Here is a 12,848-nt window from a genome sequence, read left to right as displayed (position 1 = left end):
ACAGAACTGAACTGAAATGAATGTATATGAATTGAACTGAATTGAATTTTTAGTAATTCAGTCCAAAAGAATAGAGCCTAATTGTTATAATTTTTTTTAAAAATAGTTACTTTCTTTTCTATGTGTATTTTTTTTTTCTCATGTAACTGAAGCTTTATAAGTTTTTTTTTTTTTTATCATTTTACTTTTTCTTTTTTCTAATTTTTGGTGTCCTCCCCCTCTTGACATATATAATAGAGATTTTTTAGTTTTAGTGATGTTATTCTTTTTCTCTCTAGCTTTTTTGTAATCCTTGTTCTTCTTTAATTCATGAGTTTTGTCTATTTCTTTAATTTGATTGATTTGTTTAATTATGTTTTCCTTTGTAGATTTAGATTTTATTATTTATTTCATGATAGATTAACTTTTATTTCTAGGGTTGGATCGGAAATCCAAGTTTATATGCTATGAATCTTGATTGATGTTACTGATGGTTTGATTTGTGAATGATATTTCCAGATGACTAGGTTTATTTTGTTAATCTTGTGATCTGATCAATTGTCTAATTAAATATTGTTAATAAAGATACATATATTAAGAGATAGTACTTCTTAGATGCTTACCTACAATTAGCAAATCCGATTACGTTAACAACCGTAGTGCATATGTTGATTTTAGAACGTCAAGGTTCGACTGTACATACGATTAAGTTGTGCTCTAGATATTTGATTAATTATTAATTGTATTTTGATAGATTAGGAATATGAACATGGTGAACCATTACCCTAGATCTTTTTAGTCTGATTTTCGTATTTTATTAGTTTAGAACTAATTCTCATATTTGTGATATTGCTTAGTTTTCGATACTTCAAAAGTTAGATTAAAACGATCATCTCTCTGTGAATTCGACCATACTTAGCCTACTATATTGTTAGGAGGTTTTGCTAGGAATTAGTTTTGATGGGTGTACAACAACCTACCAATATCACTCTTAAAGTTAATAGTTAAGCCTAAAAAATGATACAATTTTTGAATCTAATTGTTTTCTTTTTTTTCCAAAATTATTGTTCTTAAGGGTCGAGGAGTTAAGAGTGCTGAAATCCGTTGAAAGCCCACTTGTCAGTGTCCCATATTGAAGAAAGAGGAGAGATTGTTACACTTTATAAGGTAGAGGAGTTACTCCTACTATCACTAATTTGTTTTAGTATGGGACCAGACTCGTTTCGTATTGTTTCTAAATTTAACAAAAGTCACGGGTTCAAATCGCATCCACCCCTTTTTTCTAAGTGGAATATCTAGCGTCTGATATGAGGGAGTAATAGTTTTATACTCTATCACACCCCATAATGCAAGAGTCCATTGGGCTTGAAGTGTGGATGCAGCACAAGTTGTCCTCATATATACCTGACGTTAAATACTCCACTTAGAAAGGAGGGGTGGATAAGATTTGAACCCGTGACCTTTATATCACATTGGCTCCGGTACCATGTCAAAAGACCAACTCAACATAAAACTTAAGCTCGTGGTTGGAATTCCACAAATAGTTTTATACTCTATCATAACGAGCTAGCGGTAGCTTTGCAATAATCTTTGTAAATAATGAACACTTAATTACATTAGTGGTGGCCTTGTTGGCTAATTTCCAGCTTATTCATTCAGCGTTTTGACAAAAACATATAGTAGCAAATACACAAGGTAATAAGATGCAAAATAAAAACATGCATTTGCGCTTGCACTCAGGCTTACCATTGGACTCTAGTTTTACTCTAACCACGTAGCAAATCAATTTGAACAGGACTTTAACAATATCCTTATTCCCAATTGAAACAACTATATAATGCTTACATCAACCATTAAAGTTTAAAGATAATTTGACTCATGAAGGAAAAATAAAGAGCCCAAAGCCTAAAATGATTATCAATTACATATTGTATAATAAATATGCAAAACCATCATAGTTTCACCATTTCATTTCCCAAAATAGTCCTTGAGTCCCGAATTAATAGTCGCGTTAACGATGTATATATTTGAATGAGCTCGAGACAGATACTAATTAATAATGGTTCCACATGTGAGGTGGCAAGGCAACATCAGACAAATAACTTTCAGACGAGCTTGCAACCTGTCCTAGGCTTCGTGAGCCATTAATATTTGGGGAGGTTTCCATCTTGGTGAGGTGCGTAAGGACAGCTTCAAGCACCTTTCTGTCACATGATATTGGGCTTAGGTTATGAGCAGGTGCATCATCTAGTATCATTGTACTCGCAAAAGTGTTCGTAGAAGTTTGATGATTTTTGGTTACATTATTTGGATGCACGTTAAAGTTTTGGGCATATAGTAAGGGTTCAGCATGGTTTTGGTTAGCTGACGAGGAAATGGAGAAGCAGGGCACTTGCTGGTAAGCATCTACAATATTTGATTGAGTTTGGTCAAAAGTTATGTAGGAGTCCATCAAAGGTGGTAATGATGATGAGCTTGTTTCATCCAATGAATTGACATCATTTTCTGCGTCCGTTTTTGAACCTACTTCTCGGCTCTTATAGAACACCCGACAAAGGACCCAATCTTCTTGCTTCTTAAAAGAAAAGGAAAAGAATTAGTACACTATTAACAGATTAGAGTTGCTTAGGCGAACGAGCTAATAACCAAAGAGTGACTAATGAATAGAATATATTGTTTATAATTACACCATCAAGGTATCCTCAAATGGACTATTGTGAAGTCCTCAAGGAGTGGCTTAGTTACTAAATATAGGAAATGGTGCTTAGGAATTTGTTAATATAAAGTTATAGTGCACATAATCTAGTACTAATGACTATAGTTTTCTTACTATATATGGTACTTAGTTATTAAGGAAAATAATACAATTACTCAACGACAAATGATTCTACGCGGATATTATTTTGATATATTGATGGGGTAAGAAGAAATAAATAATACTAAATGACCCCTCAAAAAAAAATACTGAAAGAAATGGATATATAAATAGATAAATTATACGGTACATGTGAACTAATCGACCTGTGTTATTTCTGAACAATCCACCATATTCTTTTTATCCCTCTATATCATGCATAAAGCCACTATGTCATTCAAAAAAGTACTAAATCATACAAAAACTACATCATTTCTAGACAATTCACTTATTATTAAGAAACCCTCTATATAATGAAGTAATTCACTAAATTATATATATAGAAGCACACTATATCATGTGAAAACTACAACATTAATGAACAATCCCCTATATCATTCAGACAATCATTATATCATACAGAAACTCGTTATATCATTCACAAACTCACTATATCATGCAAATATTAAAACACATGTGACGATCTATACTAAATGACCTACATCTTTCTGCATGATTTTGGACCAACTTTTCGAATCAGGACCAACTTTGCCAGGTCTATCTTCCATCATATTAGACATGATTTAACTATATGTTTTTCGTTAATGAAATCACCTATATTGTACTTCCTCTATTTTTTACATGTTACGATTTACTTTTCAGGCATGTCAAGCCGAATCTAACAAGATCCCACATGACTACATTTTTATTCAAGAATAAATCACAAACAATGGTCAAAGTGAAGTTTGTGAATAATATAAATGTCAAAGTGTAATATAAAAAAACAGAGGAATATATAAGTTTACTATACCTCTATAATACTCATTATATGAAGTTAATATCAATTATTTCATGTGCACATTATCCAATTATGTTTTTAAAATAATATGATGAAGTTTCATTTGGCAAAACCCTAAACCTTTTTATGGCGTGAGCAAAATTGATATACCCCTTTGAGATTCCATGAAAGCAAAATTGACATCATTTGTACGGTTTCTAGTGATTAAGTAATAATAAACTACTATACTAAAATCAAGTGTAACACCTACTAAGGTACTTATAATATTGAATTGCTATGCCACAAGGTTCGTTTTAAAAGGGAATTTCAAAATAAGATTTACTTGCAATAGAAATTTATAAATCTATAAATTTATGAGCTAAGCAAAATTTAACAACTTGATAAAGTTGTTAGTGGAGGACATTTATTATTATTGGCAGCAAATAGTATTTATTTTTGGTAAATTTGTGTAAAATTTTATTTTAGTTTTAAAAACTTGCTATCTTAATGAAATTGAGGGTTCCCTTCTTCCTTTTTCACCATAAAACATATTAAAGGGTCCTTAACTAAGTGAATATTAAAATAAAGTCAAGTTCTAATTACTTATTAGATTTTTTCCTGAACGTGAGGAAACCTCCCCAAAAAAATCTCAGCAACCCAGCACTCAATAGAAACCCTAGGGGGCTCAACAAGCGCCTGAGTTGCCTTTGCACTCACCATGGTGACCGTCAAGCCCCACTCCCCCTTTCCCTTTTTCTTTTCGCTCTGTGTTTCATGTTTTAGTTTGGATTTTCTCCTGGCATAGCAATGCCGTGAAGCAACGAACGTGAAGCAAACAACGTGCAGCGGTGCAAGAGTGATCTCTACACACTCAATCACCGTCAGGTTGAGGGTTGACTCAGCACGCCATGAAGAAACATCTGACCTAATTCTCCATATCTCCATGCGCCTTTAGGAAGCTAAGTGAAGAATTAATTGCCAAAGGCGGTCACCTTTTGGATATGGTGGTTAGTTCTTCAATTTGCTTAGTTTATGTTTTCTGTTTTAGAAGTAGTTTAGTTTTAACAGGTTTTAATTTACCTTGTTGTTTTATCCAGAGTTGAGCTTGAGCGTAATTTAGTAGTCGATGGTGGCAATAGGAGGACCTTGGTTTCCTAAGCAAGAGATGACCTAAGAAATTCGGTTAATTGACAATTCGCTCTTGGAGTATTGCATTATTTGGTAGATGTAGCTATAGGGTTCGGATGTTAATTGGGTAAGATGAGAGAAGGTTCTCATATTAGGTTAGAAATTATATCTGTTGTTTCAATATTCTAGTATAGGCATTGAAGGGTTGGATCTTCGAATCCAAATACCAGGTGAATTAATTTAATACAATTCACCCCAAGTTCATGGACAACTTTAGGAGTAATCACAATTCAAAAATGCATCTTGTGGTAGGTCATCCAATTTCATTAGGAGATCATTTCAACCTTCACGCATTTTATGTTTTAGCTTCGTGAGGATAAAATCCAGACACCCTCTCAACAGGGTCAGAAGTCACCAAATGACGTGACTTCTTTGCTAATTTAATTAATTGAATCCCATGAACATTTTGTTTTCAAGGACCTTGTGATTTATCATCTTGTGAGCATATATGTTTCTACAAGATGAAATACGACAATCTGTCTTTGATGATCGTCTGAATTTAGCATCTCGATTAGCATACTTCATCTCATTATATCAGGTTTATTCTCGCATGACATATAACCATCTCCACCTAAATTCTCCCAAGCAAAGTTTAATTTCGACTGATGAAGTAACAAGTTGGTTTTTTTTTTTCGTAGAGTATGTAAGACTAGGTGCAGCTCACATTAGTGTGCATTTGTTTTCTATGTCTTGTTTGGTTGTAACATTTGTAGGTTGTACTTCTGTTTTTTAACTAATGCAAAATTTTCTGATGTTAAAAATACTAAGTGAATTTTATGTACATAGATTTCCACTTTTATTTCTTTCTTGAAACTTTGCCACTTTTCTCCCTCTTAAATTTAGCATGATAAAGTGCCTATATGATATGAAAAATCTTAGGATTGTAAAAAGAACACTTTATTTATGTTATCCACCTTCTTTATAGTTCTGCTTTTGAAAATTATTACAATTAGAAGTATCACTATCTTATTCATATAACTAGGGAAATTTAGCTAATGGCCGGCTTAAATAATATGAGACCGCAAACCCAAACCATTTATTTCATGCTATTTTTCATTAGTACATTTTACAATATCTAGTGTTATAATTAATTGATTGTAAATAACAAAGGGTGAAGGCAAGGCAGTATGTTATAGCTTTCTAGTCCTTTTTCATTTCTTCCTAGCCCTTTCTTTATTTCTTTATTCAAAAACGCATTAGATATAAATTTTTTTCGTTTAAAAAAGTGTAATTACGCAAATAGAATAGTAATACTACTGCATCATAGAAGTATATAGATGGTTAACAGCTAATACCATTTATTTCTTTCTTGTTGTATGCTGATGCAAGATGGCAGCGTAAACTAACTACTTTTCCGCGGATAATTTACTCACAACAATATTTAACCACCAGTTCTGACTTTGATGTGAACTCTTTATCAAAGTCAAAATGTAATTTAATATAAGCAGCTAGTACAAGTATATATATATAAATAATTAATGATAAGTTGATAACAGTACTATAAATAATTTCTAATCTAACGAGTGGTTCATAATTTAAACGGCTAATTAATATATTAATCAACGTGGGTCCCTAGAGGGATAATTTATATCCAAGATGGAGATGTGGAAATCTTTACAAAAATTGACTGATGAATAAATAAAAGCATTGATAATAAGTTCGTGTGAAAAAAAGATTTGATTGAAGACTACTAAAACGATATTGTTCAGCAAAGATTTCCCTATCGATAATGAATACCTTGAGCTATGTTTTTAACTGTTGCTGTTTCTACCTAATCCATTTTAATTTACCTATACTCCTACTCGAACATAATTAGGAGGGTGATCGAGTCTAGCTAGTAGAATATATATAGCTTTGAACCATGCTGGCTTGCATACATGCATGCAAACAAGGGAAATTAGCAAAAATTACTGATACTTGAATTAATTTTTTAATTATATTGTCCACGCTCATTTTTCATGCATAATCGTAGAAGAGTTAGCTCTCTATGAGGCTTAATATAGTTATTGACACTTAAAAGTTAATATTCCGCATTAATTTGTTTTGTCAAGTTATTCTTTCATTTTTTTTGACAATAATTTCTTCATTCTATTCTTTAATTATTTCATATATATATATATATATATATATATAATTTTTTTTTTACACCCTATAACAATTGTATTATTTTCATATAAAATATCAAAAAAATCCTATTTTTACACTCTTTCGTGCTTACCTTAAATATTCGAAAATAATTATATTGAATGGCGGGAATGTACGAGTGAATCTCGATTTCTGTTTAATACATGTTTTTAATTAGCACATATAAAACATGTATTAGTTTAGGTTGATTTTCCTTTTGAATAATGGATTGAAGGAAAATGTGTAAGAGTAAATATTTAAAGATATTTTGCAATTTCTATCCATCGTTGTGTGTGAAAGTCGTGTACTCGATAATAAAAATTTACATTTTAGATTTAATTAATTTTCTACTTAATAAGGACTACATTGATGATGAAAAAAATTAAAATCATGCGAAAAATAAAAAGCAAATATGTGAAAAACTATATTTTCAATTTATTTATGCAATGTACTGTTTTTTATTATTTATTAATATGTGAACAAAACAAAGATAAAAATCGGGCGTTCTTTAATTTTTAAGAGTTTGTCTTATAAGAGACCGCATATTTTTAAATTATAATTAGGCAATGGTTACCCTAATATTAAAAAGAGAATTAGCCCAATAGTGACTAGAATAATTTTTTCGCTGACTAATTTACTCCATTTAATGACTAGATCTACTTTTATATTAAAATTAGACCGTCTCTTTTAATAATTTTTGTATTTTTAATGCGGTCAATTTTTTCCTACATATTTGGTCTATTACTACATTAGACATTACAAAAATCCTGTCTGGGATTGAAATTCTGATATATTCTTCGTGTGGAATATATCATATTTCTTTAATACTTTTTCTTTAAGTAGAATTTAAAAGATAGGAGAATTATATATATATAAAAAAAGGTTAAAAGATAGGAGAAGTCAATGTGAAAACGCATAGCAAAAGCCGTTTTTAAAAAAAAGCGTTGCATGGCTGAAACATAATTACAGTACTTATGACAATGAATAAACTAACCTTGGAAGTGGAATTATATTTAGGAGGAGCAAAAAGACCTTCAACCCGAAATTCATGCATAACCCAGTCAGTTTTCTTGCCCTTGGGTGCTCTCCCTTGGTAGAAAACCAAGGTTTTTCTCATTCCAACGAGGCTTCCTCTTCGAATCACCGGCCTATCTTTTCCGGTGGCTTTCCAGTAACCTGAGGCTGTTGCTCGATTTGTTCTTAGCCCCGTTGCATATTTCCTGTCCCTTTGGTTGTAAAAGTACCATTCTTTACCTCCTACACAGGCTGTTTCTGTCCCAAACAATCAACAAATTAAATAGGAACTAACATATTTTATTTTTTATCTTAATTAAATTATTATAACTAGTATAGTTAATATATATGACTATAAGAGAATATATCATCGTTTGTCATCGATCAAATTAATTGCAAGATAATAAATAATTTGTCTTGGTTTGTCTAGTTGTTATAGAGAGATCATGGATATTGTACTATTTAGGAACTAATCAAAATTATTTAAGCATGATATTCTTGTTTGTTGATTACAAGCTAAGAGCCTAAGACTTGGTTGGGGAAACAAATTAAAAACAAACTCAAGAATCTCTGTTAGATTTGATAAAACTCCCTTGATTGGAGTGAATCCATTGATCACAATATATAGTTTTACAATCTAAAGGTAATCCTAACAGTATTAATTAGAAAAGCTAACGAAATTAGAAGTTTAATTTTTTTTTATATCTTGTCAATCTCATATGTTGTAACAATTCCTTCTCCTATTTCCGGGCCCCATAGGATATTGAAGAGCACTCATGTAGTCATGTGGTATTTTCAATGTTTTTAAAAATAATAGACATTTTGGCTTGCCATAACAAATACTTTAGGTATGGAAAAGGGAAAACCTAACTGGAGAGTATGTTCAATTATTGGTGTGGAAGCGGTGGGGCTTACACCAAGTAATTAGATTTTACCAAATAATCAGCTTTCTACTTAAAAATGAATGGTTTTCCATTTAGGGTCACTCGATGAAAAGCTTGGCATCTATATTAAGCTTGTCAAGTGACGAATCACTTTTAATCTTTGGAGATTAGAGTCCCCTGTTAACAAGTTGGTGATATATCATGTCAACAAAATCGTGACAAAAATTCTGAGAAAAATGTTGCCATAAAATTAGCAACTAATTTGGTGAGTGACAATGAGTTTTTTTTGGCTTTGGCAAGTGGTAATGATAGTAATTTGTATACCTTGGAACCTCAAGGTTATCCTACCCTTTAACTTCTAATGTTTAGAACCTGCTCACCCGAGTCGGGTTGATCTTATCTTGTTAAAATATTTAGTACATACTTCGCATTGGGTGAGGATGCTAAATTAGGCTATAAATGTGTTCTCTGATGTTTTATAACAAAAGCACCTAAAGAAAAGAAAAAGAAATTGTAGGCAATTATGAGACATATTACACACGTACGCCGAGAGAGGATGAGTAGGTATAACCACATATAATTATAATCCCTGTAATCACTATCTTGTGGATCAGATAGTTCCAAGAGTGTGATCATTATCGCAAAAAGAAAAACACATAATTGGTGAATGATATGTATCAACTAAAATATAAATAAGGCTAATCACATTTATTTTAAAAAGGAAAATTAAATTTGTTAGCAAGCTGACAACTGTAAAGAAGAAAAACAAAAAACAAACTAAAAAAGAAACACAAAGCTATGTTTAGTTGATATCTGTTCTCCAAATATCCTCTCTCTTTCTGTCTTAATGTGTTCTATAAATTTTCTTTCATTAATTTATTTAATTCTATTTTGTAAATTTAATCACAGTTTTCTTTTCCTTTAATGCATGCACATCAAGGATGCACTTGCTATATACAATATTTTACGTCTAACTAGTTATTAGGCCCGGGTTATGCTCCGGGTAAGAAAATTTTTATTTATTAATATTGTACTTTGATATGATAGCACTAAATACTACTTGGTCAAGTGGTTAAAACTTTAGTACATGAACTTGAGGTCATGGGATCAAAACCTATACTATGCAATTTCTAATTTTTTTTATTGTACATGGATTACATGATCTAAAACTCCCTAGGGAGAGCATCACGTGGCACCGTTCCTGATTTACACACGCCTTTTAATATATTAGTATAGATTATAATTATCAATTTTTTTTTTAACAATTTTCTCTCTTATCCAACCTTCATAGAAATAACCTTATTTTTTACTATCTCCTTTAAATGGTTCTTGTATCTACTATGAGAGAGCAAGTCGTCCCTTTGGAGACATCTGATAAAATTGGAACGATACTATAATAGAGCAAGTTATCAATGCAGTTTCTAATATAAGTAGAGTGTGTTATAGGATATGTATGTCAGGCATGTTTGGAAAAATGAATTTTTATCAAATTGTTTCCTTATTATCCAACCTTCAGCAACCTGTTTTATAGCCAATAATCAATACTTTGTAATAATAATAAATTTGTACGCAATCTTGTGAATAAATTACAATAGTAATCCCATGCAATACCTCATAGTAATGTAATTCCATTTTCAAACATGTATTTTTCCTCTTAAATTTCTTATACCACTCTATTTAGCATAACAAGCCTAACTTCATGGTACAAAAAATTTACGGTAAAAAAGAAGATATATTGCGATGGATAGACTTTACCTTTATGTGGTAATTAGTGGTAAATATCGTTGACATCAGACTTTTATTTTAACATAATTACTTATCGATCATTATTAAAATTTACATAGTTTATATGCAATTCAACTACTTTCGGAAAGAAAAAAAGGAGCAAGAAATTTAGCGCAATTATATTCTATCCTATCGCGAAAGAAGGTGCACTAATTGTAAACCAGTTATAGCAGAAACTTCGGTATACAAGAGAAAATAGGGTTTCTCTTTACTTGATGAGGAAGTTCAAAGATAAAACTTATTTTTTTTTAGGTGCAATACCTTGGAAGAATTAGATACATGGCTAGCTTATTTCCTCTCTATAATAAAGAAAGTATATGAAATATCTTACTTGAATTATATGCTTAGGCCTACATTAATTTAGATACTTGTATCAGCGCAATCGCATGTGTTGCCTTTCGTTTTCGATTTGTTTTCCTTTTTCAATTTCCTCTTCGAGTTCAATTATTCTAGGCAGTAGTTAGGAACATAATATCTTTCACAAACCTAATACATCTTGGTTTTAATAAAGAGTTGAGTGATAAAGCTATCTAAAAACCAAATAATCTCGCCCTCTTCATCTTATAAATAAAAGCTCAAATTTCATATAGATCATCCTCTAAAAAAACTTAATAATTAAAATAAGTAAAAGAACTTGATATTAAGCATGCTATGGTAGCTTAGTTAGGCCAACACCATATACAATAATTTACCAAGAGAAATTACTTGCAAAGAAGAAAAAATAACCTTGATTATGCATAAAGTAGTAGTAACATTAAGGAAAAGAAAAGGGGGGAATTAAATCAATAATTATGTATTAGTCCATTTTAATAAAAGATAATATATTGGTTATATTAAAGTTTAAAAACAAAGAAGTAAGAGAATGAAGTTACCAGGAATATCCCAAGGTTCACACTTGTTGAGGTCAACTTCGATAAGCAAAGCAGATTCACATCCATTCCATTTGTTCATCAAATAATCACAAACAAGCTCATCATCTCTTGGATGGAACCTAAACCCTGGTGGCAGTTTAGCCTCCACCATGGTTAGGCTACTCATTTTTCACCTCTAACTTTTTTCTCTTGTCTTTTTTTTTTTTGTTTTTGTTTTTCCTTGTTTCTTATATAGAAACAAAAAATAAGAAATAGGGTGAAGCCTGAAGGATTAAAATGATGGGAAATTATATATAAGTAGGTGGAAATTAATATGATGATGATGATGAGATTCCAGAGCATATGGGGTGGTTTAAATAAAACCAGAATAATAGGGTTGGGGTGGGGGCAGGAGGGTGTAGGGGTGAAGTCAACTAGTAATTCCGTGTTAAAAGGGGATCATAAAAGAAAATTTTGGAGGTGATGACATGAGGTTTTTGCCAATTGCTTGCCAACCTGCTGACGACCAGTGCTAGGAAACTAAGCTAAGTAGGGGGAGTTGGGTATGGAGGAGTGGGTTATGTTCTCATTGTTCCGCCTTTTTTTACCAATTTGGTGAAGAGTTAGGGTCCTAACGGAACTCTTTGGTGTGGTCAATCATTTATGTTTTGTACTCATATAGGCCATTAAACTAGAGGTCAATAATAGTGGTGGTGATCATACAATATATTGTAAATTAGTGTTGCGACCACAACAAAATGTCCGTTCTTTTTATGGAGAAGATGTAGTCTTTTAATATTTTTACATACTATATTTAATCATATTCTTTGTCAGATATACAACAACAAAAGTTATAATGTAATATGTTATTATCGGATTTATCTATATGTATATTGATAATATCAACTTTGTAAATTTTTAATAAAATATAAAATACAAGATGTTATTATTATGATTTTCAATGTCAATCATTATAGTAATAAAAGTGGTTTTTCATAAGAAATATATATTTATATGAGTGAATATTTTCAACCTATTTATTAGTTTGATTAGTTAAATATGTAATAATAAACTTAAGAATCCATTTTGGACTCATGAAATAAGCTAATAATCTATGAGAAAGAAACATCAGGAAGATCAAGAGATACCGATAAGAATTATTAGGAGTATTACTTTTTTATTTTTCTTTTTATTTCTCTTGTATGCTCCAAAAACAGACAAAAATATCACTAAGTTCAACTCTTTATTGATCGAAGAAGAAGAGAAACATTGCTGACCATTTGATTTGGTAGATCGAGTGAACTCCGACGTAATCTTGTCAGGTCTTTTCTTTCGTCATCTATTTGAGTGAACCATTTCTCTTCCCTTCATTTTATACAATTTATTGGTCT

General features: G+C 31.2%; 1 protein-coding gene across 3 annotated transcripts; it reads right to left on the bottom strand.

Annotated features, from left to right (window-relative positions):
• Nucleotides 1-1,702: 1,702 nt before the first annotated feature.
• On the bottom strand, nucleotides 1,703-12,145 carry LOC104883369 (NAC domain-containing protein 21/22). 3 transcript variants are annotated; one of them, XM_010667880.4, is made up of 3 exons: nucleotides 11,479-12,145; nucleotides 7,918-8,189; nucleotides 1,703-2,554 (listed from the first exon to the last, which is right to left on the bottom strand). In XM_010667880.4, the coding sequence occupies exons 1-3, from the start codon at nucleotides 11,642-11,644 to the stop codon at nucleotides 2,033-2,035; spliced, it is 960 nt and encodes a 319-aa protein (XP_010666182.2). In that variant the 5' UTR covers nucleotides 11,645-12,145; the 3' UTR covers nucleotides 1,703-2,032. The 3 variants fall into 3 exon arrangements, with proteins under 3 accessions (XP_010666182.2, XP_010666180.2, XP_010666181.2); XM_010667878.4 differs by having other exon boundaries at nucleotides 7,918-8,195; nucleotides 11,479-12,144; XM_010667879.4 differs by having other exon boundaries at nucleotides 1,703-2,551; nucleotides 7,918-8,195; nucleotides 11,479-12,142.
• Between the last annotated feature and the right edge of the window lie 703 nt (nucleotides 12,146-12,848).

This window comes from Beta vulgaris, chromosome 4, assembly GCF_026745355.1.
Source record: "Beta vulgaris subsp. vulgaris cultivar EL10 chromosome 4, EL10.2, whole genome shotgun sequence".
Lineage (NCBI taxonomy): Eukaryota > Viridiplantae > Streptophyta > Magnoliopsida > Caryophyllales > Amaranthaceae > Beta > Beta vulgaris.
This window is presented reverse-complemented; position numbering and strand designations above follow the sequence as displayed.